The sequence below is a fragment of the Cinclus cinclus genome, chromosome 10 (genome assembly GCF_963662255.1).
Source record: "Cinclus cinclus chromosome 10, bCinCin1.1, whole genome shotgun sequence".
In the NCBI taxonomy this organism is placed as follows: Eukaryota; Metazoa; Chordata; class Aves; order Passeriformes; family Cinclidae; genus Cinclus; species Cinclus cinclus.
The window spans coordinates 7,051,979-7,079,339 of record NC_085055.1 but is presented as its reverse complement, the minus strand read 5'-3'; the positions used below and the strand labels follow the sequence as shown (position 1 = coordinate 7,079,339).

The 27,361-nt window shown below is 41.5% G+C and overlaps 1 protein-coding gene across 1 annotated transcript in view; it reads right to left on the bottom strand.

Annotated features, from left to right (window-relative positions):
- Positions 1 to 507: 507 nt before the first annotated feature.
- USP13 (ubiquitin specific peptidase 13) overlaps positions 508 to 27,361 on the bottom strand; it is a 45,696-nt gene continuing 18,842 nt past the window's right edge. The window contains exons 4-21 of the mRNA XM_062499099.1: positions 23,392 to 23,513; positions 22,831 to 22,973; positions 22,438 to 22,622; positions 17,877 to 17,971; positions 16,067 to 16,254; positions 14,493 to 14,564; positions 14,136 to 14,229; positions 10,851 to 10,976; positions 9,429 to 9,582; positions 7,977 to 8,151; positions 7,506 to 7,594; positions 7,030 to 7,152; positions 5,560 to 5,586; positions 4,703 to 4,846; positions 3,562 to 3,728; positions 2,895 to 3,057; positions 1,227 to 1,311; positions 508 to 601 (exon numbers count right to left, since the gene is read on the bottom strand). Of these exons, the coding sequence (XP_062355083.1) occupies positions 508 to 601; positions 1,227 to 1,311; positions 2,895 to 3,057; positions 3,562 to 3,728; positions 4,703 to 4,846; positions 5,560 to 5,586; positions 7,030 to 7,152; positions 7,506 to 7,594; positions 7,977 to 8,151; positions 9,429 to 9,582; positions 10,851 to 10,976; positions 14,136 to 14,229; positions 14,493 to 14,564; positions 16,067 to 16,254; positions 17,877 to 17,971; positions 22,438 to 22,622; positions 22,831 to 22,973; positions 23,392 to 23,513 (2,246 nt within the window). The remainder of the gene's footprint in view (positions 602 to 1,226; positions 1,312 to 2,894; positions 3,058 to 3,561; positions 3,729 to 4,702; positions 4,847 to 5,559; positions 5,587 to 7,029; positions 7,153 to 7,505; positions 7,595 to 7,976; positions 8,152 to 9,428; positions 9,583 to 10,850; positions 10,977 to 14,135; positions 14,230 to 14,492; positions 14,565 to 16,066; positions 16,255 to 17,876; positions 17,972 to 22,437; positions 22,623 to 22,830; positions 22,974 to 23,391; positions 23,514 to 27,361) is intronic.

Genomic DNA, 27,361 nt, shown 5'->3' with positions numbered 1-27,361 from the left:
CTGAAAATAATCTAAGAAACAAGATATTCTGCACTGAAGAACAGCCACAAACCTCCTCCCTTCAAATGATTTCTCTACATGATCTGGACTGTGGATGAAAACACAGGCTCCCAGTCACCAAAGACACAAATATTTGTTTGTGGTCTTCAAAGGATGCATGGACAGGGCAGGAAGGAGCTGGGCTGAACTGTTTTTGCTCAACACTGAAGCTTCCATATTCTCCACACACTAGCTGCAAACTCCACCAGAAGTGCACATTGGCCTGTAAGGTGTATAAATTTAAAACAATGTTCTATACAGCACCTAATAGAAATCTTCCGTCTAACACTTAAGGCGGCATCAAATGATTGTTTTTAAATACACTATAAACATCCCAAGTTTTCCTTTGCTTTTTGGCAGTCCAGGGGTTAAAGGGTCTTTTGTTGGTTTTAGATTTTTATTGTATGCTTTTTTTGGGCAGGTTAAAAAGGCTTATGGCTTCTTAAGGCCAGGTGATAGATTTGAGGCCTAACTTGGTATCCTGTGGTAAAAATAAATGTAGCCCAGATCTTTGGGAGGTCGCTCTGAGGCACAGACTCTAAGGTCGTTGTAGATCACCCATCTGAAAGGAAAACAAGATTGATTACATTCCATGAGTATAAAAGTCACCACAGCTTTATCAGGAGCTTCTCAGACCCAAACCTCAAAGAGTTTAAAATCAAAAATTAGGCATTGCAACAAGAACAAAGGATCAAAGAAACAGCAGAACCAGCTGGAAGAGTCAAGAATTGAAAAGGAGGAGGGATGTGCAGAGGCATGTATAGTTACAGCTCAAATGAAGGGAAATTGGGGATTCCCAATGTCAAATAACGGGACCATATCAAAATCACAGCCAAGATCAGCACCACAGTACCAGCAACACCAGTATCAGCCCACAGTTCCATGGGTTTCTACTGATGGGCAATAAAAGGAAGTTGGGGAGAGCTCAGATAAACTAAGCCAGACACAGAACCAATGCCCCAGACTGAACAGAGATTTGGAATAGAAAGCACAGGAGAGCCAATGGTACATTTCACCACAGACTTCAGTGGGATCAGAACTGACTCTGTGACAATTTTCATTTTTTTTGGTGGGAAACCTACAGATGGTAACAGCCCATGCTGTCTGCCATGAGCACACCCTGCTCTGTACAGATGCTTCAAATCAAACACTTGATCATCCCATGTGTCTCTCCCACCTGCACTCACCTTCCTTCCTTTCTGAGGTGACAAACGTAGTGGCCACTCATTGTGGATGTTCCCATGTGGCTGATGAACCCGAACAGCTCATACCCTGTTTAAAGAAATATAAATGGCACCCTAAGTCTTTTACTGCTACCACTGCAATATAGTTCCAAGGGAAATGCTCTTTCTAATACTGGAGAAACAGCCAAGCAGTCCCAACTCAGACTTTGTATCCCCAAGTTCAGTTTCTGTTAACACTGCAGCATGTTCCCAACTTTAACTAGTGGCTTAGATTCACTGTCAAACATCAAACCAATCCAAATCAAACCCACAGAGACCTGTGCACATACAGCAGGGCTATGATCACAGCCCCTTTTAGGAAAGAAAACAGCAGATCCATAGTTGACAGAGCACCATATAAAGTGCCAAACAGGGCATTCTGCACACAAATTAGCTGTCTATACGTGCGATCACCGATCTCCTATAAATCCAAAAACACAGAAGCTTGTATTTCAGCAGCCCATAGAAGAGAGGACAGGAAAGAAAGCTCTTCCTCTGAAAAAAAGGACAATTGTTATGCTTAAAGTCTCTGGAGAACTCAGCATTGGTTCTTGATCCCCACCCATTCATACTATTCACCTGAATTACCACTAAAAGTAAAAGGGTGTCTTCTTTCAGGATATTGCATAAGGACATGGGCTAGATTTTTTTGGAGAGGGCTTTCTGGAGCCATTTTACAGAATCATGTTGGTTATCAGGATTTCAGGCACTCAGTAAAGGGTCTCAGTCTATAAAGACTAAATACCACAAAAAATAATTATTCCAAGTTTGGAGGGTTTTTTTAACCTAGTGATAATCAATGTTTCCCAAGTCTCCAAAAGACTTAAGGTTGATATTTATAAAGTTAGTATAACAGTAGCAACAACAGACACAAAAATCAAGTTGTCTGGTATTTTTTTTTTCCTAAGACCTTTACATTCAAGATCGGAGGTAGCAGTTTAGAACATACTACAGTTATTAGAACTGGTCACTAAAGACCCTTTAAAAACTTTCTGTGACATCCTTAGCACTGCCACTGAACTTTCGTACTCCAGTGCTGTGACATCTCCAGGAGGTTCTTCTCAACTTTGCCTGCTGTACATTAGCCCCATCTTGTGGTTTATTTAGCAGCAGTATGACAGAGAATCTCAACCAAAAGACAATAAAACATGCAGGACACCAACTACACCTGTGGTATTGTGAATAAGGAACTTGGTTGAAAGGATTATCAAATCGCCCAGCAGACCACAGGAGGACAGAAACTCTGGTGGTCTGTAACAGCAGTGTTGTCTTTAGGATGCTCAACTTCTGAAGATTTTAACATTCTAGCTTTTCTTTGCCTTTTTATCTTATAGCAACGGAAAAAAAAGTAAGCCTAGGCCAGGAGAGACTTGCAACCTCTGGTAGCAAGAAACTTTGGGCTCAGGTTTTTCAGTGAGCTCAAGGAGAGAGTTTTCTGAGCAAACATAGCCCACAGAACTCAGCAGCCCACTGAGCTGGATTCAGCCCCAGAAACAAGACTGGAAGTAAATTGTCGGGATCGTGTCCAAAAACTCCCACAATAACAACTTTCAAAACAGGAAGGAGCTCTATGAACAGGGTGGGTGTGACACAACAAAATGACAGCCAGGTCTAAGCTGAAGCAGAACTTACTTCCAGGGCCATCTTTGATCCTGGGTCCCTCAGACCCTGTGTCTGCAAGGATATTGGCATTAGCATGGTTCTCCATATCCATCGTGTCCAAGGCAGGGTCGCTTTCTTCCTCAGGGTCAGGGTGGCTGAAGATCCACTCCAGTGCACGCTCCAAGTTATTGTTCTGCCAGTCAAACAATCAAAAGAGAAGCCTTTAATACATTTTCCAACATCACACTTCCACTCATCAACCTTTGAACAGAGTAAGGATCATGTTTACAGCACTTAAAAATTGTAAGATACCTCTACCTCCTTGGAAAATAGTATTCAGCAAGCACTCTGTAAAAGCTTGACATATGTCAAAGAAATAATCCCACAACTAAGACCCACTGCCCCAGGTTCTTATCTTGCAGACACGCAGTCTCCAGGCATCCAGGTTATTTTTAAAACAGTTAAGTTTTCCTCACTGCCTTCCACACTTTACCATTCCAGCAAAACACACGAAGCACCTTCCCCAGAGAAGTCCTCCAGAGAAGTCAGGCATCCCACACTTTGCCAGGATAGTTCCAGGCTCATCATCCACTAATTGGATTTTTGTACACATTTCAAAGGCATCTGAGAACACACCTACACAATGAACATGAAACCAAACCCCATGAATAACCCCACAAATAACCCATGAACTCACTGTCGCCTTCAGCGCCTGAATCGCTAGATTCCTTTGGAATCCCATGGAAATGATAATTGCAACCATCTCTTCAGGAGGCTGGTTATCTAGCCCTACAGCTCCTAAAGCAGCTGCCCCACTGGAAGCAACTTCTCCAAATGCAGGTGTGACCAATGGCTCAGCGAAGTCTAGAACAAACAAATATTCATCAGTTCCTTCTTTTGTTCTTTAACTGGAAAGTCAACAATAAACACAAACAAATAACACACAGGACCTCAGAAGCAGTCCTGAAATCAATATAAGTTCATTTCACAGGCATCTAAATTCAGACTTAGACGTGTGGAAAGCCTTAAAAACAACAAAGTGAATGTGCACATTACAAAATATCTAGGTGCACATGCTCATACTGAGCAGACTGGAATAACTTGGCACATTGCAGAAGTGAAACAACTGCAGGAAAGCAGCAAAGATTGGTATGGAAGCAATGATGGCATTGGGATAATAGACAACCCAGTGCATAGATGTAAAATGAATTGATTCTATATCTGAAAATGCCTGCTAAGCCCAAGTGAAACTCATTCCCCATTTATACAAGCAACACAAAAGCTCATGGTGAAGCGTGAACTCAACCAAATCTGGAGTTTCCGGGCAAGGGAAATACTGAGATGCACTCAGTGCTGAATCATGAGTCCAAACTTTGCATGGATGAAACACAGGAAGTGGAGAACATCTAGCAGCCCTATCCACCACTAGACAGCCCAAGTATGGCATGAATGCTCCAGCCTGAGCTAGAGAAGGTTGATATGGAAGAAAAGCATCCAGACCACAGGATTCTTTGTACTTACACTTGGTCACAAGTCAGCTTCCCCCTTAGCAGCACGGACCTAGCCAAAGGGTGGAAACAGAGCTGGCCCACACCATTGGTGAGGACAGGACTTCTGGTGTAGCTTAGTTTGTTGTCTTCTTCTAGGCAGAGGATACCACATAATGGTCAAGATCTGCACATCCCAGGAGCAGCTTAGGAAAATTCACTCACACCTCCAGGTTTCCCAGGTGGGGAAGGGGGGGCCATTGTTTCTCTGTCACACATTATAAAATTTCTACTGACTGTCAAAATCCATAACCAGGAGCTGAGTTTAACTTGCACCCTCCAGTCACTGACCTGGTTCTTCCATGTGTGCAATGATCCAGTTGAAAGCAACTTCAGCACCCAGGTTGCCTGTATAGTACACAGCTTTCCGACATGCTTCCAAAGGAAAGCCCATCTCTGCCAGCTGCATAACTGAAGATTCATCAATATCTAGGGCTACAAGAAAGGACCTTCTAAAATATAAAAGCCTAATTTCATCATCCATTGCATAATATTTCTTATTGTTACTCACGGTGCCATATATCATAGTACATATTGCTTGGATCTGGTTTAGTACTTCAATAAACCCACAGTCAGCAGAAAACATCCTTGGCATAAAGCATTACAGTAGTTGTTATGAACTTACTGATAATCTTTAGTCTCAGAAGGGACATAGATCATTACATCTTGATGAATTCCCACAGGACTTCATTTATTTTAAAATATCTCAGCACTGGATTTCAAGGGGTGAGGAAGTCAGATGCTGAGCTCAGCTAGAGATGGCAGCCAAAACCAAGCACCTCTCAAAGGCAGGACCTTGCAGGTTAAAGAAATAACAGCTGCCAGATCTAGGAGTCTCTGGATGACAAGGTCAGACAGCTTTATGTGGGATCAGAGTGCAGAGGGAGCCAGGATCAAGTGGCTGTGACCCCCAGAACTGCAAGAGCCTCCTGAGGAGCAGCAGGCAGAGGAGCAGGTCATATTCTGGCAATACTGACTCTCAAAGAGAGTCCTACACACATGGAAGTAAACACTGAACAAGCACAGAAATCAGTTTTTATTTGGAAGCATGCAGGGCAAGGCTTCATGCATCTTTGTGAGGAGAGAGAAGCCATTAGCTGAACAAAAGCATAACAGTTTTTTAAGCAGTAGAAAAATGAGATACGTACACTCCACAAAATGGTTCGCCATGTGATCTGAAAATCAACAGTGGGGAGAAGAAACAGGGAAAAGGACTTACATGAAGGCTAAGGAGATCCATATGGGTAAAACAATTCCATATTTTTAAACTTAGAGAAACATTTGACCTCATGGAGACAGGGAAGTTTCATCCTTATTTCCCTGATGTTTTTGCAATGAATTAGAGCAGCGATATTTCTCTAACTCAGCTCAGAGAAAAGTGTCACTGATACTATAAACCAGTAGGAAATAAAGCTGATGGCTGGCCTAAGCAAGAATTTTAAAAATAAAGTACCATACCCATGCATTTACACTAAGACTAGGTCAGTCCATTCAGCAAGAGGTTAAGAAGGTACAGGTCTTTACAAGAACTTAGAAGGTACAGGACTTCTTTACAGGAACTTAGATAAGGGATCCAATTAAAACCTTTAGAGAACTCAAGTTGGTCATATCCTTGGCTCTGCACACAATACTAGCTTTCTTTCACATATGTACAGCATGGTATTATAAATATTATTATAAATATCCAAGCAAAGAGGGGCACTCATGTCATGAGAGCAGTTGCATTACTAGGTTCATGTTAAATACCGAGGCATTCACATTTCAGTCATCTGGGGGAAAGTGCAACCACCTAGGTCTAAGGTGACACCATAAAAACAAGATTTTACTTGCTATAAACTATTTTATTCTCCAGGGAAACCCAGGGAATAAAGGAGGGGGATATTTAATGTTCTTGTTTCCGAACTTTAGAATGAAAGAAACAGTATTTAAGAAAAACAGAAACAAAAAAAACCCAGCACATCATTTTAATCACTCCTCTTTCTTTCTGCTCCACAAACATTATAGTCAGCTGTTTGCCATCTTCTCCTTGAGACACAGCTTTATTTAGTGAGCTGTGCAGCCCATGTATATCCAGAGAAGAAGACTGTGCATGCAGACACAGCTTCTAGGGCCTAACAATTCTTGTATTTTTAAAATGAATAAAATTTAGTCTTAGTCTATGTCTGGAAAGCTGTTTCTCTTAAATTGTAGTCCTTTGTGTATTAAGTATTGTTGTACTGTGCTGGACCTGGGAAGTGCACAGTAACTTTACTCCAAGGGAGTCATGGACAGGCATTGAAGGTTCTCTGGAGAGAGTCAAGGACAGCAACATCAATTATCAAACCTTCTAGGGAAAGGTCTCCCTACCCATGGCAAGGGGGTTGGAACTAGACTAACTTTAAGACCCCTTCCAACCCAAAACACTCTGTGATTCTATAATAAATCCCCAAAACAGAAAAGCTGGAAGAACTAGGGTTGTCCAGTAGGGAAGAAAAAAGGCTGAGGGGTGTAGTACCAGCGTTCAATCACAGAAGTACCGAGCTGGGTTTTTGTTCGTAGTTCCAAACAGTGAAGATTAAAGAGAATCCCTGTGTGCTAGAAGGAAAGGGAAATACAGGGGAGAATAAGTCAGTAAATACCTTTTGGGTCATCAGGAATGACAATGGGAGGAGCAATGTCTGGGAGCTCCTCTTCTCCTGGCTGGAGCCCCCTGGCCCGAAGGTGACTGATATCCAGGAAATCAGGCATGTCTATAGAAACATCTACAAAAGCAGAGAAATGGGCTAAGCTTCTGCAGCCAGAAAAACGACCTTATGGTGCAACCTACCCCTTCAGAGAGGGGACTCTGATATTCAAGGTACAGAAACAGCCAGGATTCTCCTTCTGAAGAGTTCTTGGGAAAATTTGCAACTTCAAAGCACATTTTAGCTCAGATTACATGAAATTGTGCTTTAACTCCATGGACCTGATGGATTGGTTAAGTTTGTTTTAGAAGAGAAGAAGATTCAATTAGGATCTTCACAGTACAAACTTAGGACTTGAGTCAGGTCCTCATTATAGTAAGCACATCTTATTAATTATCTTGGATAGAAAGGTAAATAAAAGAAGCACATACCAAGCTTTTTGGGTATCCAGTCAAGGCCAAAGGTGAATTTCTTTATCTGCACCACTAAGTACTCAGGAAAGGAAGCAAAACGGGAAGTCCTGGGAAGGACAAGAAACACAAATCATTGAAATCAGACAACAGAATCCCCAGCAGCACAGATCTCAGTTCCTCATGCACATGGAGATGAGCTATCACTGGTTGATACAAAGGATCCAACCCTACAAGCATTTAAAAGTTCAAGCTCTCAACAACCAGACTGCATCACTTCTTGGAGTCTGACCACTGAGAACAATTAATTTCCTGCTAAGTTCATCATTACAACTCTTCCAAGGCTTGATCTGCACATCACATTGATGAGCCCCAACACTAATGTGATGCCAGAGGTCACTGTGCTTTTGTGTGTTTCTCTCTGGACTGTGTTCAGGTAGCAAGGTAAGCACAGAGCACAGTTTTTAACAGGCAGGACAGACACACACTTACTTAACTCCTGCAGATTTTGCTTGAAGGGCACTGCTCCAGAAATCCTCTACATTGCTTGGTTCAGAAAAGGCCTGCAGACATGCTCTAAATGGGATCTTGGCACGGACCAGCTCTGGCAGAGGTCTCCTTGCAGCTTCTGCTTCTCGCCTCTTCAATTCATAGGCAATTAATTCATCTGAGAAATACACACAACACTAGAAGCTAATGAATATTGTCATGGCTATGTGTTCCTTATCAGGCTTATTTTTGCAAGTTTTAGAAATGCAAAAACCTACTTAGCAATACAAGTTTTACATGCTTTTAACTAGACGTCAGATCTTTTTGTCTGCACTGAGGTCAGGAGCTACACTTACAGCCACATCTCTAAGTTTCTGCTCATGGTGAAAACACGGAACTGAAAATACCAGGACACAGGCAATGGAAACTTTGCCATGACAGACAAAATCCTGTGTGAACAGTAATGCCACGCACCCACTTTATCAGAACTCAATCTGAGTTGGAAAGTTATTGCTGTCTATCTGTGTCATCTGATTTTTGAGACAGGCCAGGATTATGCATGATCTAGAAAAAGTCTCGACACTGCCAAGCTGAGCAGTGCCATATGGTAAATTCACAAACTAATCTGTCTCCTGAGTCATTACCTGGAAATAACATGTTCTTTTATAAGCAATGGAGTCATCACTGAAACTGATGAACAAAGAACGCAAAGTTCTCCTAAACTTCTTGTCCAGTGCAAGGAATTGCAGGCTGGGCAAAAAGTAGGTAAAATTCCCTGCCTTGTGGATCTCAGCAAACAATCAAAATAGAACCCTCTGGATTTAAAGTATTTTTAAAATTGGGATTATGTAGGAAATCAGAGGCACATCTCCCTTCATATTCCTGTGATGTCCCCTTCACTTCTACCTCAAGCATACATTTATTATTTTACTCTGCAAGGCTCTTCACCACTGACTGCAGACACAACCACAACTTGTCAGTGCCTCCCTCCTGCTCCCACGTCTTGAAGCCCCCTTGGCCATCTTCTCCCTTAAAAACAAGGGTGTTTTTCACAGGCACAAGAAAAAACACTCCTGCTTATTAAATCAACGTCCAACACTTCATCCTCCTTCCCTCCTTGCCTAAAGCCCAGAACATCCAACTTGTGTATTTTAGATTTATAGAAGACAAATGACCTTATACCCACCCCTATTCTCCACTGCCATATTAGATCTTATAATCTGCTGCTAAAGAAGAGAAAGCAGATTTGGGTTTTTGGTTATTTTGGTTTGGGGTTTATTCTGCGAGTGTGTGTTTTTAAAAGATATTCATTAGTATGTTCAGTTCCTTTTTTATAATGAAGAAGTTTTCACAAACTGTTTCACGGTCCAGGACAAAGGAGATTCAGTGCTGGTGGGGATCTCTGGGCACAAAGTGGCACATCCCTGTGTCAAGCAGAGCAGTTTTCTCCTTTACCTTTGTTTGTTGCTGCCTCCATGGCCACAGGTAACTGCATGATGTAGTCCACCCTCTCCGTGTAGCGCACCTTCCTGGACTGGCAGCACTGCGTGCGCTCCTCCACCAGGAACCGGAAAACATCACTGGGGTTTTCTGAACCCACAGGGTTCCTCTGAAAGGAATATTACACCAAATCACTTCTGTGGCCATCATTAAAATTACCAGAAAACCCAAAAGCTGCTGGTTGTTTTAAGGCAAGCACAAAGACACTGATCTAGCAGCTCAGCTCACATGACTGTGTGCAGAGCTCTGGCACCTACACAGAAAACCACTGAAGCCCATAATTTCTGCACCCACTGTGGCATCTTTCTACACACGGGAAGTTGCAGGGTATCCACCCCAGGAACCTGACTGAGTCAAGGTGAACAGAAGGTAAGAAGCTGGCAAGTTACAGTAAAGACAGAAGGCTCAGATAAATAACAGGGAGCATTGTCTTAGCAAATAGAACTGCTCCTACCACTCTGAATATGCACTGAAACAGAACAAGCAACTTGTAGCTCATTATCCAGATGGGAATGTCATGCAAATAATATACCTCCTCTTTGTTGCACATGTTAATGTCTGTTATCAGGCAGGAAACAGAAAAGTCTCTTATAACCACCCTGTAATCAGTACATGCATTTAGGGATGTGGAACATTGTGCATACAAATGTGAGTAACTTCATCTAGAGACTGAACACATGAATAAATAGCCTCAATTCTTGGGGAAAATGGGAAAACGGGGGAGGAAGGGTAAACAATAAATGCTTTACATCAAAATTGCATGTATTTGTAAATTCCTTTTCAGAAAGACAGCATTAAAATTCACAGTATGATTCCTTTACACACAGCACTGAGCTGGAGCCTGGTGGAACTAAAGCTTTATACAGAAATATTCAACTGACAAACAACCACTCTGCTTTCAGCAGGGGAATCCTTCCTCCCATGATTCAATAACATACAGATGGGATTTGTAGAACAGCTGGACAGGGTAATTAATTTGCTCCCAACAATTATATGAATTTGGAACAATAACAATAATAATCACAATACCCGATTCATTAATATTCCATTACACACTTCAATATGGTAAACAGGAACAGAAATTTAAAAGGTCACATAAGTTTATGAATCTTATTGCCTGTACAATGATGCTTGACCTCTCTGTAGTTTTTAGCAACATCACTGGCCCTGTTCATGGTCATGCAAGAGTCTGAAGTAAACAAGAGGAAGAATTAAGGAAGCAAATGTTTCTAAAACAAAATACATTTTATTTAGTCCCACCTTCTACATATCTAAAGCTAAAAATAATATAACTAAAAAATGAGCCCCTCATGTAACAGGTTTGCCTTCATTGTCTAATATAACCAGAAAAAGAAGCAGCAATTCAGATTTTCTCACCTCTACTAGATTTATAAGATGTAGGAAAAATTCCTGTGCATCTTGTTGTCTATTAGAGGAAAATTCTGGGTGGCCTTTACTTATAAAAGCCTTGAACATTCGAGGAGATATTCCATTGTGTTGAGGCTAAATAAAAGAGAGAAAAACCTTTTAAAAAGTGATTTTTATTCAACCATGGAACAAATAACTCAAAGTTACTCCACTAAATCTATCTATGGTCCATTTCTGGCACTAAAAGAATGATAGTTTTCATTTCACCTATTTTTCCATTTTAACAAAAATGGGAAGGGTCCTGAAACAAGATTTGGTGGGTTTAGAATATGTTTCATGGCTTAGTTCCTACAGCACTCACTCTACCTCTCCTTTGGCAATTGCCATTTTAAAGAGATTACTGGAGGTTTTTAAAGGTTAGTGGTTTTCAGAAAGGCTGAGAGCCTACATTGTTATATAACAACATTTGCTATTGCTTTCAGAACCCTGTGCCAGAGCACTGAAGCACTTTGGTGTATCAGCTGGCAGCTTTCCTCAGGACAAAACCTTCTCCAGAGCTGTGCAGAACCAAGCAGAGAACAACTAATGTGTGCAGCATGCATTCCCAGGTGGGTTGTTAAGAGCAGACATGAATTTGCAATTTGCAGGTGCTGGTCATGTTGAAAAACCATAACTTACTGCCTTTGGCCATTCAGTTATATCAGGAAGAAACTGCCCTAAGTTAGAAAATCTCTGCCTTCCAAGACAGTCCTGGTTTTGACTTTCTAATCCTTTATACCACTTTAAGAACCTCTCCAACCGTCCCAGATCCTCAAGACAACACTAGCTACTATGCCTTTTAAATAACATTTTTGAAGGGGTCAGAATCTATTTCTCAGATTTGCCCTCACCATCCATGAAACCAAATAATTTTCTGGAAATTCCAAGCAAAAGTATAATAATCTTTAGGAGCTCTCAGAGGCTATTAAAAACTCAGCCAATCTCATTCCTCACTACACTTGCACTGTCATATGAATACAAAAATAGGAAAAGCAGCATGAAATGGAGGCCATATAAAATACACACTAGAAGAGTAACTATTTTTCTGTGTTTTAACAGGGTGCAGTATTCCTTGACCCACTGAAATCAGAAGCAGATTCTCACTTTTAAACGCTTTCTCAATTTTTGGTAGTACACTACCAACCACATCAGGCCAAGATGATCCTTACAGGCTCCCATCAAGAGACAGAATTTCAGTATTGCCTGGATAGAGAGAAGTTCTAGGGATTTCTGCATCCTGGGTTATGTGTCCATCAGTGTCCTCAACTGCCTTTCATCAAAACTATGACTGGGGAGAGAAGTGCATAAAGCAGCTCACAACATCCCAGGCTTCTTCCTATGCCACAAGCAAGAATGTGGCACACTTGCCCTGCTATATAATGCAGTGAGTTTGGAATCAAGCCTTGTTTCCACCTATAAACTTTGTACTCAGCCACTTGAGCAGGAAGAAGAGAAACAAGCCATGTGTGACAGTCTGCAAAAAAAAAGGATTGACTCTTGCAATGTCACCTCAAGCAGAATAAAAAGGGGGGGGGGGGGGAACAACAAATCAGAAGAAATGCTAAAGCTCTAAGCAGAAAATCAAGCCCTGGCTCTTGACCCTTTAGGCATTCAACCTCTTTTTAATCCTAAAGCAAGTCCGAGAAAAATGCTGCCATTTCCAGGCTAAACTTCTGTGGTGAAAAATTTCAACCCCACAGCACCACGAATATTTACAGAATACCTGGCATACTTTCCCCATCAACAGTTGCAAAACAGTTTAGCTAAATATAGACTGTTCTGGACCACTGCAGATCTCATATGAATGCTTTTACAGACAACAACTGCCCAAAACTTTGGATGAATTCCAAAGGCTCAGAAAGATTGAGAACTTCTTTGCATGTAGAAGGGGGGAAAAAAATAAAGGAACAAAAGTAAAATGAATAATTGATATTATAGACACAAAGAAGAAGCACTTTAAAACATTTAAGGCCTAAAATGCTATACAAACAACAATAACAAAAAAGCATCCTCAACTGAAAAAATCATAGATTTGTATTCTAAGAGTGAAGAAAAAGAGAAAATATCTATACCTGACTTTTTTCTGTAAATAAATCATCAATACAACAAGCAACAAAAGCTGTAAAAGCTGTTTGAAATGCTTATATATGCTATGAATTGCCTGATAAGTAACTTCATGCATGTAACTTCAGCTTCATTAAATTGAACTAATGAACACAAGTACTGTTAAATGTCAGCAGATACCTACTCCAACAGACAGAGTTTTATACCATCTGTCATTAAAGCATTCTCAATATCTCATCTAATAGTGGCTGCTGAGCTAAACATGGAGATGTAGCTTTACTCCAAGGATTCTGATCCCTGAAATTCCAGTACAGTACTTTCCAGCCACATCCTGTATGTGTTCAGGAAAGCAGGTCAGTCAGTACACAAAATTCAGTGTATGGAGTTTGCTAAAATCTGTCCCACTATTCCTTTGTCCCAGTGGAGTGCTGATTAGTCTTGAACTTTATTTAATAGGAACAAGCAGGATCCATTTGCTGTTCCAAAACAGTGAATTGCCACTGTGCAAAGCAATTACCTGGGAGACACACAACTTCCAGATCATGCAAACTACTCTGTACCAGATGCCCTATCTGTCCAAAATCTTACTGGCATTCTGATTTCAGGAGGAATTGCTGTCAATAGTTGAGAGATGAAGGTAGAAAAAAATATCTATTTCTATGGCAACCACCAGCATCCTTCTGTGGCAGAAGCATGCATTATTGCTCCTGTGGCTCTGCATGGCCCCTCCATCTCCATGAAAGCCTCCAGCACCACCTAATCTTGCATTACCTAGACATCTCCTGAAATCAAGTGGAGTATTGTCAGACACTTCCTGGAAACAATTCTTCAGCTCTTTACACATATTTCAGAAATTTAAAGAGGGTTTAGAAGTCTGCTTCCAGGACTCTCTGCATAACATTTTTGTTGTTGTTGTTCCTCAGAGAAGATAAACATTGGTTGCAAGTGAACATTTGCCCTCATCACTGGAGCAGCAGAGCACTTTATCAGCAGAACCAGTGCTTGCTTTGATGCACTGCACAAATAGTGCCTGACTAATTTATCCCTGACTTAGTAATCTGCACATTCCACCTTGCTAAGCATCCCATCCATGCTGGATCCACACATGCTCCTCAATGCCCAGCACCTGTTCCCTTTTCTCAGGATATAACTTTTACCTAGTTACCAGGCTGTACAAACTCAGGCAAATACCTTGTGTTCTTCTTTCATCACCTGCTCAATAAGCTCAGATTTCATGGGTGGCTTAGAATATTGGCCTGAAAGGAGGCCATGTCCCAGTTTAGCCCTGTAAGGAAGAAAGTGGTGGGGTAGATACAAAGACATGAGAAAAACAGAAAAGAAGACATTTCAAGCAAAAAAAAAATGATGTTTACTGCTTTGACTCCTTGATGAACCCTCATTACCTGCAACTAAGTGGGCAAATCTTCTCATTCTCCCCGTGCCATATCTCACTTCTGAGCTCATGAAAAGGTGGTCTTTTGCTCTGTCACTAAATCGTTTAGATTCTATTTAACCTAACCAAGTAAATAACTGAGAAATGTCACTTACATCTGAGTGTTGAAATCTTGTGTTGGATCAAGAGGGGAGTAGTCAAATATTCGTGGAAGGTTTCCCACATACCTGGGCAGCAGGAACAAAGCAGAAACATTTAAATATTGTAGCTTAATGATTCAATCTACCCCAATGAGTGCTTCTGTCATGCAAAAATAATAGAAAAAAAGAAATTAAGAAATGGACCATTGAGGTTTTACTTGGAAGATTCTAGCATAAAGAATATGGCTGTGTTGTTCATCTGGAATTTACATTCTATTCCTTAATCTTGTAAAAGCTGCAGGATGCTGTTGGTCAAAACCTCAGAGTTGAGTTGAGAACCAGTGTACTTTCTACTCCCAACCAACGTTACCAAGTAAATTCAGATTTGTGTCAGGAATAAAATACGTAAAAAGAACATTTCTACTGAGGTTTTACAGGAGACTCAATTCTGGTAACACTGAGGGAAACATTGTTCCAGCCAGCCTGTAAGAAAATGAAGCACTCAGCAGCACTCTTTAAGCATTGTTGCCCTTGAGCACAGGAAAAAACAGGCTGGGTAGGTATGGCCATGATGCTGGTCCCTCTCTCATCAAAGCTCTCCACTATTTTGATGATGCTAATTCCTCCAGGTAACTTCCAGGACCATGCTGTGGAAAATTATCTTCCTTAATAAAGTTCATTTTTATATTTCTCAACAGTGGAGGTAGAAGAGCTGGCATTTAATGAATCTACAGACTGTACTCCATATGGCTAACAAAGAAAATAAACACAAGTTTTCTCCCTTTTCTTCTCCAGAATGTAATTTCTAACGTGAAAACCTGGGAGGCTTTCCAAAATCTAAAAGCTTCACTTCCAGCACATACACTCTTGCTGCTTTGGAAGGAAAGAGCACTCTAAATTTTATTTCAAACTATAGACTGTCCTTTATAAGAAGGCTTCTCTCCTTGGAGTGATGTGTTCAGTTTTGATCAGTCGGGAGTATTTACTATTTTCCTGTTGTGCTTCTGTCCTTTTATACTCTTAATTATTCGGTGGAAGATTACATTTACACTATTTTTGTCATTATCTTTTAAAAATTTTAATTAAAATGTGCCTCTGGTATCTCCCCCCCTTAGCCAGATTCACATGCAACAAGTGCAGTGTTTTTCACTAGCACGGATCAATATCAACATGTTTGTGCCAGCTTTTGGCACAAATGACACTGGAGCACAGAATGACTCCTGCAGTGATACTGGCATGGGCCCCTACAAACTCCCTATTGGGATACTGATAATACCCAGATGCACAGGGATATGTGCATCTGTACATAAAAAGCAGAGACTGAGACATCAAATTTACAAGGTGGCATATGATTTCCCAGCACTGAGAATTGAGACATTAAGCTTTTATTTCAAAGACAGACTGGATTTTGTGCTCCAGTCTTTTCCTGAACAGACCAAAGCAATCACTAAATCCTCCAAGCAGCCACTGAACTGACCGAAAGAGACCTGTTTGCAGTGAGACAAAAATTAAAATAACATTTTTCTTAGAAAAACCACGAACTGATGAATGCAGCAGCTAGTGACAAGAAGTAGTTTGGAGCTACGTACGCTCGCTGGAACTCTGGGATGCTGAAAATGGCTTGCATGACAGCATTGAGGTAGCAGCTATTTCCCAGGTTCTTCATGCCAGTGTATCCTGGGCCATACATGGGCTTAAGCTTCACGCCAGCTTCCTGAATCACTTCCCATTCTGAGACTCTTGGCTTTATGTCGTTATCTCTTAGCCCATTCTCTGTCTGAAAGCAACAAGATTTTTATCTTAGTCTCTTGTGGATGAAGGCAACAGTCTCTTTAACTTCTGCCGGAATTATGTTGTTGCCCTCATCACCACCAACTTTGTGAGCTATACTCCAAGAAATGATGGGCCAGATCAATGGGCAAGGGGAGGTATATCCTGCATGGAGGGGAAGATGAGGGTCAGAAAGGCAGCAGTTTGCTCCTCCAACACACCCTTAGCCCTTCAGCACAGCCACTGGCTCTTCGAGTGCTCCCAGATGTGACCTTAGTCCCAGGTAGGAGCTTCACTTCTCTCAGGCCTGTGACCTCAAGCCTCAGCATCAAACACTGCATTTTTGTCAGGTTTTCTATTCCATTTGTAATGGCCAGGAATAGCTGCTGCTGTAGAAGCTTCTCATAACAAACAAACCACATGAAAAGCTGCAGATCCAAGAACTCTTCCCTTCTTTCAAGTGGTAAAAGCCAATAATTTGTGACACTGAAGTTTCTCCCCTTTACACTCAGCCTTCAGCCTGTAGGTGCAGGTCACTACAGTGTCATGTACTGCTGGCACTACTCTGTCACTTCTCAAAGAATTGTACAGACCAAAGACCAGAGTTGAAACCTTTGCAACAGTTAAGACTAGGTTTTCAAGGCTTCTGAGTAAAACAGGCTTTCCAGAATGATTTGGATAAAAGAAACTCTTCATTCATGATCCTGGCAAGGACATTAGTATACCAAAAATATTATTAGTATAATGAAGACTTTTGAAAACACAGTTTAACTCTTCTCTATCATTTCAATTATTATAATTTTCTCACCACTTGGACAAAGAAATACACTTAATTAGTAGCAGGTTTATTCCTTTTTAACACTTTCATGTTATCCAAGTAGTGATAGGTGGTTATATGCTTGGGTTAAAAAAATAAAACCAAAAAAACCCAAACCACACAAAAAAACAACACAACCACAAAAACCACACCTGCCTTTATAAGGATATCTTATTCTAATTTCTTACATCATTTAAAGAGAACTGCAATCAGCATCACTAAGACACAAGTTATTAAAAGTACTTTACTAATACAGACACACACAGAGAATCCTTTTTTCCCCAGTCCCTTTCTAGTATGTCACACCTTTGACTATGCTGTTTTCTAGACTTGAGAGAATTTATTTTTTTCATTTTCTAATGTATTTATTGACAAAACCTAAACTGACATTTACATAAAGAACTTTCAGCCACTTTTTAACTTATCCATTGCTTAGCTTCTTTTTACTTATGAATTGTTATCTGTTTACACATGCAATAGGCTTTCCTTCACTGGCTGTAATTTAATATTCCAAATGTTCTTCTCTAATTGAATGAGGTACTTCATCTTGAAGACAAATGTTCCACTATACAGGGAAAGCAAAAAATGTAAAGACCACAAGGTACCTCTTTCAGAAGGAAACTTCTGGATTTGAGAGCAATGATTTTCTCAGAACTCACACAGTCATCCCCAAAGTAGTTGGCTGAACTTTACAAAACTGAATACTATCATAACAGTCTGAAGGAATCACAAACAATTCAGGACGTGTTGTTCTCCCACCCCAAGTGAACAAACAAGTGAACAAGAAGCTAAATAAAAGATGGATTTCCTACCACTTGCATCTGCAGCATATCAATTCCAAAGTGTGCCAAATGTTTTGCTATATGTGGATCTAAAACCGGCTCCTCTTCATCAAAGGAATAGACATCTGCAAAAGCAGAGAGAAACCAGTGAGCCCCAGTATCAAATGTTATCCCTTCTCTTTGTTTACCAACATTGCATTCCCAGCACAGGGCTGCCTATACAAAATGCTCTGTTCATATTCTCCAGGTTTGGTTCTGGCCATCAGAGAAGTGCACAGACACCCACAAAACTCAGTAAATATCTTAACACAATCACCTCAAGCACTCTCCTCAAAAGAAATTATATGCCTCCACAGTATTAAAACCTAAAAACATTTATAGAGATCATAGTATTTCCTCTCCCCAAAGTAAGAAATTTGTAGGGAGAGCAAGGAACATGGCATGCAAAGTTCTCAGATATGTAGTCAGCCCACATTTTGAACATGACAAGAGGTTATGAATTTTTGTAGAGCTACTAGTTACAGACAGACCCATTAAAGCTGTGAGTGTATCACACCAACTCACTATTGACAATAGCATTTTAATTTTTAGTACAGTAGAAGAAATCCACTTTTGCCCTTTTCACACAGAGATGCAGGAAGAACAGAGAAATTCTTTATTAGAATAAAGAAGGTTTTTTTAAATTACACACCACTAGATTGAACTTCCAAGATTAATCTATCCTTTTGGTTAGGGAGAAAGGCTGATTTTCTGAGTGAGGTGTCTTGCTTTATTGTATGGGAGATTTAGATTTCAGTTCTCTATGATAGGCCTTTATAGAATTAAGTAAAAGCCCATAAGCATTCTGGCAGGGCAAAGTTCAGACTGTGAAGGGAAGCAGTATGTCTAATGATGACACTTTCAAATTCGAAACCAATTTAATAAATTCATAAGAACAAAAAAAATTGAGAGTAAAACCACTCTTTTTAGAGTTTACCTAGCAAGTCCTATCATGACACAGAGTTCAGAGCAGGTTTCACCTACTTGAACAAATAACAGTAAAAAGCTGCAGGCATCATACAAGGCTAAAAGTGATAAGACATGCACTTGTAACACCTGAACAGGCCTTCCATCTTTTCTCTGATCAGGTCTCCAACTCTGTAATCAATGACTGCTTTGGTGTCTCCCCATACCAAAACTCAGAACACCTGTGCCAGTCTCCCTGTATTTCCCTCAGGCAAGTTTCCTTCATGCCCGGCAGTTTCTTAGAGTGACCTTGCTCCATAAGACCAGACCCAGGCTGACAGAGAAAGCTTAGCCAGGAGAAAGGAAGAGAAACAACCTCAGGAGGAGGTAGCAGGAGCACAGATAAAGGCTGTTCACAGCACAGATATCACTTCTGGGTCCTTACCCCAGCCCGTCCTGGCAGCTGCAGACCCTGGCTCTGACTCAGCCTTAACAAAAGGCATTCTCCCTGAAGTCTGCTAGCACCAAACCCACACTGAAATGATAGATTGAAGGTTAGCCAAGAATTCAAACACTAACTTTTAACATTGACCAGCCCTGTGGAAAACCTTTCTGAGCAGGGAGCTGTGCTTTGAGCTGTGCTGCCAGCTGCTGATCTGCCATCAGACGCCCCATGAACATTGGTGCCCGTGACCTTTCTGGCATGTGTGTGGCTGTAGCTGCCCATCTGCTGGAATTCTCCTGTGTGGTAGCAAATGCACACAGAAGACATGACTGCTCATCCACACACATGGCATCACAGCATTCCCATAGTATTCTGGTGAGGTCACAGCACAGCCAGAAGATCCCAAAAAGTTCAAATACCTGATGGAGTGAGATTACACAGCAAATGAGCTTGGGTGACTGCTTTCAGCGTGGAAGCTTTTGATGCTGTTTTCCCTCTGCTCTGACAACTGCAGAGAGCAAATCGTCTGGGACTACTGGCCCAGAGAAGCAGAAATGGAACACAAGACTGATGTTCTCCTCAAGCCCAGCTTGTGCCATATATCAGTACTTCCAGCTGTGAAGCTCTTAAGTTCATGGGAGAAAGACAGAATTCACTTGTTTCAAAAAATCAAAGACAGAACCTGTGCCAGAGACAGAACAAATCTGCAGTACTGTCATACAGCAGCAGACAAGGGATGTAGACAAGTCAGAAAAGGTGACACGCAAGGACCTGGTGTCATTAGAGTGAGAAAGGAGGAAAAGGGAGGAGTGGAGAAGGGGGAAAAACCCACCAAGATAAACCTGAGACAGGCAATACAGAATATTATTAAACAGAGAAAAAAAAATCAAGGGACCCATCAGTATCATCCAGTCCAACTCCTGGCCCTGTGAAGGACACAGAAAGAATTCTACCATGAGCCTGAGAGTGTTGCCCAAATACATTTTGGTACTTGGTGCTGTGACCACTTCCTTGGGGATATTTTTCCAGTGGCCAACCTTCCCCTGGGTGTAAAACTTTTTCTTGATAATAGTCATTATGATTCATATTATTTTAAGAAAATAAAAATGTTGGTGCTACTTGACTTCATTTTCTTCCACAGCTCAAGATATACACCTGTTCTGGGTGTGTAGACATCTCTCCTTCCTGCTTAGAGGGTAACAGGTAACACTGTCCCTAAAGAAAGAAGTGGCTCAGGATCCCCTCAAAAATATCTGACAACTTCTAAGATTAGCACCCAAAAAGCAACTCCTTCAAGCACCCATCACCAGGAGTTTCCCACTGTCAGTGCCCAGTTCCATGCTTCAATCTATTCCAAACAAGCAACCTCACAGTGACTGGAAATAAAATCTAGTGGCACTGTCAAGAGAGGTAGCAGGTAGCACAGTCTGCCCAGTGCTCAGCCTACTGAGACAAACAACTTTTCTGACTCTCTGTTGCACCCTGTCCAAGGTACAAAGTGGAAGAGAAGCCTGGTTCAATTTCTGCCTTGGCCCCAGATGTGTCAGCTGACAGAATGCTACAAAATGGGGCTAATGCCTCAGAAACCTTCCAGAGTGCACACAGCACAGTTTTCTCAGAGCAAGACAAAGAGCTCTCCTCTGTGCACACATAGGGCAAGTGTCAGTGGAATACTAACACCACCTCCTTCTCCTTCTTCCTGGTGTGAAAAAAGGAATAAATTATTACTCCTGTACCATCACCTCTTCACCTTTAACCCAGGGAAGCAGAAAACATACAGATTTTGTGTCACCATCAGCCACAGAGCCTCTTTCCTGAAGCTCATCTATCACCCAGCCCCATCGAGGGGTTATGAGTACTGCAGAAATATAGATAATAATTACTGAAAAGGAATAGGGAAGGTTGGGGGAGGGAAGACTTTTCTATAGGGAAACCAAGTAAACATCATCCAGAAGAACAAAGGTCTGTGGAGAACAGCTGGTGCCTCTCATTCAGAGGGAAGGATGACAGCCTGTGCTTTGTTATCCCAAAGGCCACATAAGAGAGGAAGCAGCTGATCAGTGGGAGGCACTAGGACAGAAGCCATAAGGAAGCAAGTATTGCTGCTAAAGATGGGAAAGAAAATAAAAAATTCTGAAAAAAAGCCACTACAGAATATCCTGTTTGTTTTGTAGATGCAGTTGAAACCTACAGCTGGACAAATCCTAAACACCTTCAATAACAGAGATTTGGATAGAAATCATCCAAGACCAGGTTTATGCAAGGAAATAACATTCCATCTGGTAAATAAAAAAATGGTTTTTGCTTAGTGCTTCTGTGGCACAGCTGGTTGAATCTGACTACAATCACCTTTCCTCAAGACTGAACAGGACTTAGAAAAGCTCTCAACTGATGCTTGTTAAAAAAAAGGAGCTGCTGTAAACAGCAATTTTTCATTTCTTAGATATAAGCACTAAAGCCAAAATATAATCATGCTGTGTGTTCTTCCATTTTTACTTCTCCATGCAGCTGCAACAAAAAGATCTCTTTACTTATGACTTTTTCAGCTCCTCATGTTTTTATTCCATCTAATCTTCACACAATCCCCTCTGCAACAACACCACAGAACATCACACTTGGAGAATATGCAAACAAGGATACTGCTACAGCTTTTTTTCCCCTCTCAAGATCATCACACATTTTACAAATGAGCATCAGAGCAGCCCCATGAAGATGAGTGTTCATTAGACTGTTTCAGCAACATTTTGTTCAACAAGGAAAAAGAGGAGTTTCCGCTATGATTAAAAAACCCATACATGCTGTTACAAATAGACTTTTAAATTAAAAAAGCTCGTTATCCTGTTGTTGTTTCTTTGTTACAGAAAGTTGAACCATTTACTCTAGAAAATGTAGCAGAACTAAAAAATACTGTTCCTCCAGATTCTGTTGTTTCAGACTAACACCATTCTTACGTTATAAACCTAGTATTATGCAAACACTCCAAAAATATTTATAGAAAATATAAAATAAAACAGGTATGGGCTTTCTCAGAATGGAGTGTATATCATTCCCCTCAACCCTGATCAACATTCACAGACTCACAGTTTCCTTTCACACTCTCCAACACTTGCACTAGATGCACAAACCCATTTGGTAATAGACAGGCACAGTCAGTCTCACGCAAAGAAGGTACCTCATCTCAGAACATGCCACGTGGCTGACCTGCTCCATCAGGAGTGATGGTTCCCAGCTTCACTGCCAGGGGATAACCTGTCTCCTTGTAGTGCTCCATGGCATGTCCATTGCCCCCACTGCCATCGAAGAACCACTTCCCACAGAGCACAGAACCATCAGTCAGGTTCAGCCACAGGTTCTCCCGCAGGTCACACTTGGAGCACTTCCACCCACTGCGAGACAAAGCAGGGAGACACAGCAGGAATGTGTAAGGCAGGAGCCAGTGTTTCTGTATTCTGTATTTCCCATTCTGGCAGGTCAAACCAACCCACAGGCCCAGCCCAGAGTCACTCAAGGGAATTGTGGGCCGAGTTCCTGCCCTTAGTTCAGTTACCCTGCACTGAATTAGAGACTACAGTGAGCACACTTTATTGCCCTCACCTGGGAGGAATTCTAACACCATTGTCTAATTGTACAAGTGTTTTAGCATGTTTAGATGCCTGCAGCTCTTCTTCCCAGGAGTCAGGTTCCTGCTTCCTGTAGGGTGATTTTGCACTGAGGAGTGCATCACAAGCTATCGTCACCTGCAAGAAAAATGGATGTCGGTCAAAGCCTTACAGGACTCAGTGACTGGTCAGAACCTGGCATTCAGCCTATTGCTAACCACATACAGAACTGCTTATCAGTAGGACTATTTATATACTCAAATATGCATCTAATCTTTTAGACTGTCGTCATTATTTTAGCAGGAGAGTAAGCATGTGTACTATGTGAGCTTTCCTAGGACAAGCTGGCACCATAATAAGGGAAGGAATACAGGAGATAGAAGGAAATCCAAGAAACAAAGATAAAGATAATTTTTAAAAATCTGACACTCTATTTAGCTGGCAAAGAAAGATCTTTATGTCCAAACAAGCACTTCACATAAGAAAACAAGGTACCATCTTGATAAAAACAGAAACAGGAGACAGCTCCTATGACCACTTCCATAAACTCACTGACCAGTGCTGGTAGCTCTTCTATGTTGGGTAGTGAGATTTCATAGTGATCAGGAAAGATAACAAGTTTTGCTTCATCCTCATACTCAAAGTCATCACTGTTGAGATCACTGCTTATCTCCAGATCTGGAAAACAAGATGGGGAATGTTAGGACATTGTCCCATGAGCAAGGTTCCAAAACTGTGACAGGGGTACCACTGTAAACATTGCTTGCCCGGCATCATCCAGTGCTGGCTGGAAATATTTGTGAAATCCTGATCTAAACTGAAATCTCACCATCCTGCAAGAGAATGTTCTGAGGACCAAAATCTCCACTTAATGCCATCCCCAATCACAGATACAGTTGGCTTGGCCTCTCTGCAAACAGTGCACTGTTGCAGAGATCGCATTCTGCAAAGCAGCAAACAAAATTCTGCTCCTTTTGGACAAAATCAGGATGCAATACTGCTGTGCCTTTTACCCAGCTATAAGGCATGGAGACCAGCACATGCTCAAATTGCAGAGGACAAATAAAAAGAGTACCCCATATTTTCCAGATCACAGATCTAGCTGAAACTTGCTGTGGCTCCCATCCATCTTGAAACTGTGGCCTTTCCTCCCATAAAGATGTCCATGGCTGGAAGTATTCCTGTGTCTCATCCATAGTCTCAAATAGCTACAGCAAGTACAGCAACATCAACAATATCCCTCTCTTGCTAACTCCACTCTTTAACCAGGGTAACTATATGTTTAAAAAGAACTCATTAGCTACTAAAGCTTTCCTTTGAAGGTCAAGCCTTCCACAGTGTTTCTGTACATTTTTCTTCCAGTGTAAGAACGACTTATTTTTTTAAATATGAGCCTTGACCAAGCAACTTCAGCTAAAATGTCTGCCCAGAAATATGTGGACCCAGAGAGAAGCAGGAGGGTATACTTGGAATTAAATGGCTAGTGTTTGTGTCTCTAGCTCCATGAAAAAATATAATTCTTAATTAATTATCACATAGTGACAACACTGAGTTAAAATCTTGTTCTGCTCTTCCTATGACAAATGAAAAAGTTAAGACCAAACATGCACATGTCAGAAATTTTACAAGATTCAACTGCAAGAATTGCCCAGGCAACAATGGGATTTTCTGTATCCTTCTCCCATCTGGACCTGTAGGATCCACTGTATTCTGATGTACCAGTCACTGACAGAATAAGCTTCAACCAAAAAACGAGAGCCAAAGTTGGCTCTTAAATTCCCCCCTAGTACAAGCAGATGCTTAAAGAGTCACTCAATCCTAAAAGAGCATTGGCAGCAACCACTGCACCCTGGGAATGCCTAAAATCTCAAATGTACGTTTGGGAAAGAGGTGAGGATGACAGAAGCCAGATTCAGAAAACTGAGCTCTCTATTTACCCAGTGAGCAGTAACAGACTGAGCAACCCAAATGATAAAACAAGTATCAAAATACATTTTAACTTGACCTGGAGAGAACAGCTCTTGAGAGGAACATCAGCTCTTGGCACACCTGCTGCACCAGGCAGCCCAGAGGTGACAGCACCCACTGTCAGTGACTTCCAGCAACATGAACTGTCTCTCACTGGCAACCAAAAAACACCCTTTTTCATCAGCTCAACACAGACACAAAAGCAAGAACATTTTCTCATACTGAAAGCATGACATTCTTAGAGAATGTACTAATTCCCCAAATCACATCATTTTCATAATGATCCCTCACTTTACTCTAGGCTTCTTTCTCAGTTTGTATTACAGTCCTGTGTTTGACACAGGAGTGAATCTCCACAGATGAAGTTTTTTAACAGTTCTTCTGCTCTAGAGAACAAGGAAACCAAATATCTCCAAGCTGATGGTGCATATGGCAACACATGACAGGGAATTTTCACTTAATGCCAGAAATTTGATGGTGGCCAGAAAAACAAAACCAGAAGCACTGACCACCTCCTAAACAGGAGAGAGGTTCCTCAGAGAGGATAAAAGCTCAGTGTGTGCTCAGCCAGGTTTGGAGGCAGTGAAAGCTCTTGCAGGGCTGTGGTCACACAGTGGCTCAGCCACCAGAGGGAACCTGGCACTAGGTCACAGCAGCCACCAGGATCTGGGGACGTGTGAGACCCGCTGATCTTCACTGCCCCGTGCTATGGACATGAATTTAAACGCCTGCAACCCCCTTAGAGAAACAGCAGTGATACTGTTTCCTGTGTTCGAAATTCAGACACACACTGCCAGCTCATCTCCCAAGCCAGACAGCAGCCAAACATACAGACTTTAGTGCTGCTAGCCTGACCTGCATCTGAACCAGTGATCCAGGGATGAAAGACAGAGTATCCTATTAGCAATCATCTGCTGGCATTTAAGGACCTCACATGCTTAGCAGCACCAGCTCCTGTGTGCAATGGGCAGGGAAGGGAATTTCCTTTTTACCTCCTCGGGCTTCATGCAACTCCTATCAGCAGAAAAGCAGAAAGGAGTGTCCCATCAGCATGGGATTCTTTCTGCCTGACACACCAATATGGCAGCATCCCACTTGGTATTTTAAAGAAGGATGCACAAAGCTTCATAACAGTCCTAGGAAACACCACGAGGATTTAAAATTCCCCTTTTGAAGATGACCACCTAAAATTGGTACACTTCCACCCAATACCTACTCCCTCTGGCTAGGAATTAAAATGCACTGCCTTATCACTCTGAAGACAGTCTCTCAGGGTCCAGATCCAGTACATAAGAGTGGAATGGACTTCTAAGGTCACAGACTGAAATCCCAGGTGACCATATAAACTAATTCCTTTTAGGGATACTCAGAGGGAACCCTTAATGATGTCACTTGAAAACACCCAGATCACCAATCATGTTTTTAAATCTTGGCTTGTGTGTGCTGAGAGACATAGCTGTTAAGTTTAGTAAGAAATTGTACCTGCACTTTATTTTCTGTGCCTGTGCAAGGGCCAGCAAGGCTGAAAAAGCATGAGGGCAGAAATAATAAAAACAGATGACTGTTTTTAGACTGTTTTGACATTAGAAGGCAATGAAGCCCACAGTAAATGTGGCCAGAATTTGACCTTGAAGACACTGGGCATCATGTGCAGTCTGCAGGTAGTTTCTAGTGCAGAATTTTGCGGAGGACTAAAAGTAACCACATGAAAAAGGAGAAGGTTGAAATCTACATGCAAAGGAGCATGTCTGATTAAAAATTACCACTGAATACACTGAAAAGTATGAACTTTCAAGCACTATACTTCATCCAAAGCTGTTTCTTGACCAAGGATGTTCTTCCAAGATGCACTGTGAGTAGAAGGTAAAAAAAAAAATAAGGCTTTATTCAGTTCTGAGACTGAGCTACAAGACAACCAGCCAGTCTGTAATCCTTTCAAGGAGTGTCAGCTTGATGGTCAACCTCCACAGGACATTGTTTCCCTTCCAGTGGAATTAAAAACACCTTCCTGGTGCCTCCTGAGAGCCTCAGCTCTTGGCCACCAAAACAAAGAATCCACAGGTTGTAAGTGTTGTGTTGGGAGGCTGGGCAGAGCAAAGCAGAAGACTCCTCAAAGCAGAGGCTCAACTGACACTGTTATTTTGGGAGAGTGGTCAGTAGAGTAAATTTACTGCACCTCACAAGGCACCACTGAGTGAGGGTGAGAATGCACTGCTGCTGGACTGACTGAAAACGGCAGCTGGGAGAGACACTACTGTAATGAAACCAGCCCAGCAGAGGGGAAGAGAAGGATGTGTCCAGATCAGATTTAGACAAGTTACCAACTGACTGCACTAATAATAGGGGCATAATAGACTGCAGACAGGACCCCCAAACAGGATTTCCTGTGCATATGCACATGTCTGTGTGTGTGGGAAAGGGAATACAAACATGAAAATTGAATGAGGATGTTGACTAGCAAGTCTACAACTAACTTTGAAACCCTAGAAAGACATCTTAGGAATCTGGGCTTGATCCTGCTCTTGCTGAAAGCAACAGACAAATTTGTATTGACTTGG